Below are 7933 nucleotides of genomic sequence, written 5' to 3'. Positions count from 1 at the left end.
GTGATATTTGAATGTACAATCACGCACCCAGTGCTGCATACCACAATACCAGCATGGGGTTTTTGGTTTGATGCCTGATAGACCTCCTCCATTTTGCAAACGTTGCTGACTACCATTTTGAAAACGTTGCTGACTACCATTTTGGAACCGTTGCTGACTACCATTTTGAAATCGTTGCTGATTGCCATTTGCTTTTGGCAGAAATTTCGAGTTTGCTGACGGCCATTTTCTTATCGCGGCTACCTTTCTATTTTCACTATCTTCAATCATTGCGCTATCTGCGTGCAAATTAATTATGCCTTGACATTCGGTAGATAATTGTTCCAGGGAAATTTCTGCGTGCTTTTCGATCGTATTCAATAACCGCGTTCGGTACTCTAAATCATTTTCGTTCTTGAGACCACACACGAATACTAATGCCTTTAGTTGATTTTCCGTCATAGCTTTCAATTCAAAATCTTCACACGCACGGTTAACCCTACACGCATACGACATAAAGTCTTCCGATTGAGTTTTCACTATTTTCAGACACTTGTAACGCTTGCTTAAAATTGTCTCTTTCGCACTAAATAACGCTTTCAGTTTGGTCACTGTTTCCGCAAACGAAAAATCTCCGGGATGCTTGGGTAGCACAAAGTTCATATAACGCTCGTGTTCACTTGTACTAAGCTTCCTCAGAAGCACCTTAACCTTAGCTGCATCCTCTATGTGTAAAGCATCTTTCTCAAAAAGCTCCTCATAACGTGCGTACCACGCGGTAAACGTTCTGTTTTCTTCGGGTTCATATTTGTACTCACTGATTTGTCGCGCAATGAAATCCAGCGTTGTTTCTACTGGTGATTCACTGCTTAGGCCGGGTGTGGAGCGCTGCATAAGCGTGGTTAGCAGCTCCTGCTGATGAGCCATCTGCTGCTGCATCAGTTGCATCATCTGCATGATGGTTGCATTTGTGTCGCTTGGGCCGGCCGTGGCACTGTTTGGCTGAAAAACAGTTCCAATACTGTGATTAGTTAAATTTTGCCTTGGTTGGGAGAGACGCCTGAGATTCTCTTCCACTTCGAACTCCATTGCGTTCGGTTCCATTTTTGAGATGGATAAACGGCGCTACTGATAGCGGTTTCTGCTGCAAGGCGGTGAGTGTTTTACGCGATGGCGCTTTTCTTCACGATGCTGTGTGAAGCTTCCTTCTGTTGCTGTTGTAATTCACTCGTATATTTGTACTTCTGTATCTTTTCCGTTTGTACGCTTCTCCCCACGCTGCTCCAGTGGCGCCCTTTTTTCCCGTTCCCCCTGTTGACAGCCGCTGTCAGCCAACCGCTACCAGGTTGGTCCATTTGGTGATGTTGACATTTCGATGGTTATGACAGCTCTTCCCTCCGAAATAGTTATTTACAGTAGTAGCCTTTGTGGTGTTTTGATACTCCTTGCTGGTCGCCGCAGTTTTGCTTCCGGTGGTATTTCCGCTGAACATGGAGCCTCTGATGGAAAACTCATTGGTGGAGGGTTGGATGGTTGCGCTTGTACTATTGACCTAGATCCACAATCTGTCATTAGTTCTGGTGTACTGCTATTTTTCGGGATGGTATTAGTTTCTGATTCCAAATTATGCGAAGTAGTCTCTCTGCCTTGCCAAGAAGTGTTCCTATTTATGGGTTTTTGCATACTAATACCCACAGCGCGCATTTGATCAATGTGACGTCTCCAAGTTCGTCCATCATCTAACTCTATTTCATAATGCAGTTTACCTAATCTTGCTGTTACTTTTCCGAATTCCCATTTGTTATTTTTAATGTACTCCCTTGCAGCTACTCTTTGTCCTATTTCAAAATCTTTAGTTTTTATGATTTCTCTATTGTTCGAGTTTGAAGTTGGAATCATTATGTCAATACGGCTGCGTATTTGCCTTCCAAATACTAACAAAGAGGGCGAAAAACCAGTGCTAGGATGAATTATTTTTCTGTAAGACAATAGAATATTGCTCAACACTTCTGGAATTTCTGTACGATTACACTTTACTGCCTTCAGCTTTGATTTTAGTGTTTGAATAAAACGCTCGGCCTGTCCATTTGTCGCTGGATGGTAAGGTGCACTAAATTTATGAATCACCCCGTTTAGCTTTAAAAACCTGGTAAATTCCGTTGACGAAAATTGAGTGCCATTGTCGCTAACCAAAACCATAGGAATTCCGAATGTACTGAATATTTCCCTGCAGGCATTTATTGTGGTTTCGGTAGTCATGTTGTTGACGACACGGACCTCAGGCCATTTAGAGAAAGCATCCACTAAAATAAAAATGTAGCTTCCCATGAAAGGACCAGCATAATCCACATGCACCCTCTGAAAAGGCCCTTCTGCTTTCTCCCAGCAATGTATCGGTACTTTTGGTGGGTTTGCTCTTGTCTCTTGACAGGGTTGGCAGTTATTTACAATATTTTCAATTTCTTTGTCTATGTTGGGCCACCAACAATAACTTCTTGCCAAAGATTTGATTCTAGAGATCCCAAAATGAGAAGAGTGAAGCTCCTGTAATACCTTTTCTCTTAATGAAGGCGGAATGTAAACTCTACTCCCCCGCATAATACAATCACTTTGTAAATCGAATTCATTTTGATCAATACCAAAACAGTGTTTCGGTAAAATTATTTTACCCGTTCTGAGGGCACGCAGTAGTTCTTCAACATTTGGGTCTACAGCTGTGGCTTTTGCCAATTCAGGAACTGTTAAAGGCAATGTTTCGATTACGTTGATCTCAACTAAATCGGAATCCTCTATTCTTCTATCAGAATCCTCTGACGGTAAAGGCAACCTTGACAATGCATCGGCGTTACAGTGGTTTACAGATTTCCGGTGACGAATGTTATAATCAAACCCTTGTAAAAAAGCTGCATAGTGCTGCATTCGCATTGCCGACATCGTTGGTAATCCTTTGGATTCTGAAAATATCTGTGATAAGGGTTTGTTGTCCGTTACCAGAGTAAATTTCCGTCCATATAAATATTGGTGAAATTTATGCACTCCGAAAATGATTGCGTAGGCTTCTTTGTCGATCTGAGAATATCGCTGTTGAGTTTTGTTTAAAGTTTGCGATGCGTATTGTAATGGCCTTTCGGTTCCATCGGCAAATTTATGGCTAAGGACGGCACCTACCCCGTAGGGTGAGGCATCTGTAGCTAATATGAGAGGAAGGTTAGGATCATAGTGTACCAGTACTCTCTCCGTTTGCATTTCCCTTTTTACCTGAGCGAATGCCTTTTGGCAATGCTCGTCCCAAACGTATGGTATTCCATCTTTTAGAAGATTGTTTAAAGGATAGTTTACAGTACTTAAATTTGGGAAGAACCGTCCGTAATAATTTACCAAACCTAGAAAAGATCTTAATTCATCTACGGATTTCGGAGCCGGCATGTCCTGTATGGCCTTAATTTTTGTATGTAGTTTGTGTATGCCATGTTTATCAACTAGGTATCCACAATATTCTATTTGATCTGCGAAAAACTCGCATTTAGCTTTGTTTACTTTTAGATTGTACTTTCGTAATCTTTTTAGTACTTCTTCTAATCTTTTTAAATGGATTTCATCGTTTGGCCCTGTAATTCTAATATCATCAATAAAAGCAGTTACTCCTGGAATGTCCTGTAGAATCTGTTCGATTAACCTCTGAAATATTGCTGGTGCCGATGCCACCCCGTACATTAGTCTGGTAGGGCGGTACAATCCTTTGTGGGTTGCTAAAGTTAAAATATCCCGACAATCGGGGCTTACCTCCAATTGCAGATAGGCTTGGGAAAGGTCTAATTTAGAAAATTTTTCCCCGCCTGCAATATTTGTGAACAATTCCTCAACTGTCGGTAGTGGGTGCTCGTCTACTAATAGGTTTGGATTAACCGTGATTTTATAGTCACCACATAATCTTACATTACCCCCTGATTTTTTACTGGCACAATAGGTGTAGCCCACTCAGAATGATCCACTTTCTCTAGAACGTTTTCCTCAACTAACTTATTGATTTCATTGGTTACAGCATCTCGGACAGCAAATGCGACAGGCCGCGCTTTGATAAAAATAGGTTTTGTTTCTTTGCGAAGAGTTAATGAAGCTTGTAACCCTTCAATTTTGCCTATTCCTGCCTCAAATACTTCCGAATATTTTTTTAGTAGAGCTTCTAGTATTGAGCATGGAGTGAAATTTTCCTTTTCACAATATGAAACTTCTTGACTGGTATGCATAAATTTATTCAAATCTAACTTTATAGTTCTCATCCAGTTACGTCCAAGCAAAGGATTTCTGTCGGATTTTGTGACAAGCAATGGCAAAGGAATTTTTAAATTTTTAATTTTTGCTCTCACTTCGATCTCTCCAAGAACGTTGATAACACCGTTGCAGTAACTTTTCAATTTTACATTGCTTTTCTTCATCAATGTGTTAGGAAAACAATTTAATCTATCCCTGTTACTTATTAGTGATACTGGAGAGCCCGTGTCCACCTCGAAAATAAGTTTTCTATCAGAGATTTCCATTTCCAGCAAAAACTTACCCGCCAGATTTTGCACTGCTCTCAGGTTGAGCACATCCACAACGTCATCGTCACAGGCAGGAAGATCAGGCTCGTACTCCAGTGTGTGTACTCCTGCTCGTTGTAGTTTTGTACGACACACTTTATCCAAGTGTCCCATTTTCTTGCAGTAGTTGCAAATTGCATTCCGGTGTCGACACTTATCCGCAAAATGCTCTTCGTTTCCACACCGATAGCAAGCTGTTTTCCTTTGAACCGTTGTTGGCTTGCTCTTCTTCTTGCTCGTGGTGCTGATGTGCTGAACTGGATACGCTGCACCGGCGCCGTGTATTTCGTCTGCGCCTCGATTTGACATTTCCATACTAAAAGCTATGTCCTTCGCTTTAGCCAATGTTAAGTCGCGCACCTCGAGCAACCGCGATTGGATCGCACGGTTTTGGAGTCCGAATACAAATTGGTTTCTCAAGGCTTTGTCGAGGTAATCCCCAAAATTGCATGTTTGTGCTAGCTTCTCCAATTCCATTAGATACGTAGACAGTGTTTCGTTTTCAGCTTGCTTCCGATTTGCAAACTTGAAATTTTCCAAAATTTCTAAAGGATTTGGGTTGAAATGCTCTTGAAGAATGGAAACAATTTCCTGGAACGTTTTAGTTTGCGGTTCTGCATTCTTTAACTTGTTGCACAACACGTCATAAGTAGCACCACCCATATAATGGAGAAGGTAATCACGTTTGTCTTCTTCGGAAACTCGATGGATTTTGAAGGCAATTTGCAACCTTTCCAACCATCTCTGAAATTTGCAGTTTGTTGGATCAAACGGCTCAAATGAGAACATTGTAGACATATTCGTAACAGCAGTAGTTATCCCCCGGACCGAAACAGACAGAGCGGTACCTTCACCCACACTTGAGCCGGGCACCGATGTGCTGGATGTAGTAGAACTGGATGCCTTTGGTTTTACCGCAGCAGAATGGGCCGTAACAGGGCCTCTAGTAGAAGTGTTCGAAGAAATAGGCTTAGCAGTAGCAGAATTGTCCGTAGCAAGGACGCCAGTAGGAAGGTTTGAAGAAGAATCGGCCGTAGGTGTTCCGGTACTGGCAGATTTAGCAGCAGCCCGTGTGGTGACAGAAGCAGCAGGAATTTCGGTCTTCTTTGACGCCGGATCCATGAAAACAACACAAGCTTAGTTTGCTTAGGTATAATAACGTGATTTTCGTACTTCCTCGTCGCCAATTTGTTGTAATTCACTCGTATATTTGTACTTCTGTATCTTTTCCGTTTGTACGCTTCTCCCCACGCTGCTCCAGTGGCGCCCTTTTTTCCCGTTCCCCCTGTTGACAGCCGCTGTCAGCCAACCGCTACCAGGTTGGTCCATTTGGTGATGTTGACATTTCGATGGTTATGACAGTTGCGATGGCGGTTTCCTTCACGATGCTGTATGGGTCTTCCTTCTGTTGCCTTTTCTCGTCGCCAGTTGTTATGTCCGGGTTAGGGTGATATAGGACGGAGGCCGATTAAAACTCCGGACACATCGTTTAAACTTTAAAAACATATATTACAAAACTCCTTAAAGCTAACACGCTAAAAAGAACTGTCCGCGGCACGTCTGTGTTCCCTCGCTGCTGAACCCCGAAGAAGCACGATCGGCTTTCGCGCACGATCGCAGCCTCCCGATCGTTGACACCGAAACGTCTGACAGTTGTCGCACGGTCACGACAACCCAGAGTACCAATGTCGTGCGGCGCTGCTAGCGCCCGCAACAAAACACTATATTACAATAACGGTTTAACAACGCATTAAAACTTTACCTATAAGCACCGATACGCCCGCTAGTCCCTAACGCTCGCGCTCGTGCCTGTTAACGCTGATGGCCTGCAGTGAAGTGTGTGTGAAGTCGTCGTCCCGACCTCGGTCCTCGGAAGGATTGCGATGACGGCGCCCGTGGATGTACGTGGATGTTGACAGCTCTAGCGTCTGAAAGCCGTCGCACGTAACGAGCGGCCCAGAGCACAATGTTGCGCAACGTTGATTCCGTAAACAACAAACTCCATATGGAAATCACTAGCAACCTGAACTAGAAGTTCAACAGAGACAACTAAGGCCAGTGTCTGTACAGTCATTATCCGATATACGCTATCGTACGGGACCGAGCGCAATAGCGTATCTCGAGTTTTCCCGTATAGCGGATTCCTATGGAAAACTAGTTAACAATACCAGTTCGAGGGTTGAAATATGTAGCCACAGAGTTTTGCATTAAAGTTTTTTGTTATAAAACAGGTATCTTTTGCACAAATGTAATGCAAAATGCATTAAGAATATCAAGGAAATTCAAAAAGAGCATAAAATATTTCAAAGAACAAAAATATTTGCAAAAACACATGGAGCTGTCAAATTTCGCGTACTGCGAATTCGTCCCAGGAATCGCGTACGTAAAAATTCTGCGTAAAAACGTCCCAGGAATCGCGTACTGCGAATTCTCGTATATCGAATATCGCGTACTGCGGATAATTGCTATACTTCAAGATATACGATGAAATAGGACGTGTTGGTAAAATTTTATATGGGATTTGACAGATAATGTAACCCGGCGCTCTAGCAGCAATCGAACACGACATCGAACATGAAAATGTATGGCCCCGAAAAAGGAATCCTCAACGCTCTGAAGCAAATGTGCATCTCAATTATTCGTTGGGTTAGATTCTCAATTTCATTTATTGTACAATTTTCAGATCGACACTTCAGAAAGGCCTCATGTGACCGCTATGCACCAAATCTAAACTATCTCGATTAAATAAATAAAGGATGTATTTTTTCGTGCTCCTGAACCTTCTTTGGGTCGATTAGCCGCGCCCCTATAGAAGTGAATGCCATAGATGCTGGATATCTCTGCGAAACTGTTATATGGTTATACGCGCTTGAATGCGCTCGCGGAAACGCGTATAACTACCCAGCTATAGAAATGAAATGTCGTTCAAACGCGATATCAAGGAAACGCAGAGATGCTCATGCTGGATATCTCTAAGGAACTGTTATACGCGTTTAAACGCGCGTCGTGTATTTGCGGCCTTACAATACTATTTCATTTAAATGGCATCCAAGATGACCAATCCGATTTTGGCTAATATTTGACCTCGTTCCTACACAGTCCTTGGTCCCGTTCTAGACCCAGAGGGAACTGTTTAAGAACCAGTACGGGTACAATGTCAGTTCGAAGCCCGGTATGGGTTCGCGATCGGTTGTAAACTTCCGGTATAAGTTTAATATAAGTTTCAGAACCGGTATGGATGCAATATAAGATTCAGAACCAGTATAGGTTTAATTATATAATATATGATTTTCCAGGAAGTACCGTCTATCTCTTAATCACCCACAAAGTACGACATCGGAACGATTTTTCGTTTAACAACCCCAAATCAGATA

The 7933-nt window shown here is 42.5% G+C and overlaps 1 protein-coding gene across 1 annotated transcript; it reads right to left on the bottom strand.

Moving 5' to 3' along the window:
- Positions 1-1280: 1280 nt before the first annotated feature.
- On the bottom strand, positions 1281-5835 carry LOC121597861. The gene is made up of 2 exons (XM_041924074.1): positions 4535-5835; positions 1281-1531 (listed from the first exon to the last, which is right to left on the bottom strand). The coding sequence occupies exons 1-2, from the start codon at positions 5679-5681 to the stop codon at positions 1524-1526; spliced, it is 1155 nt and encodes a 384-aa protein (XP_041780008.1). The 5' UTR covers positions 5682-5835; the 3' UTR covers positions 1281-1523.
- Positions 5836-7933: the final 2098 nt, after the last annotated feature.

Source organism: Anopheles merus, chromosome 3R (genome assembly GCF_017562075.2).
Source record: "Anopheles merus strain MAF chromosome 3R, AmerM5.1, whole genome shotgun sequence".
Classification (NCBI taxonomy): domain Eukaryota; kingdom Metazoa; phylum Arthropoda; class Insecta; order Diptera; family Culicidae; genus Anopheles; species Anopheles merus.
This window is presented reverse-complemented; position numbering and strand designations above follow the sequence as displayed.

What these genes read in the sequence shown, in the direction of transcription:
- LOC121597861 (XM_041924074.1), bottom strand. Translation starts at nt 5,681, where the DNA reads ATGGATCCGGCGTCAAAGAAGACCGAAATTCCTGCTGCTTCTGTCACC.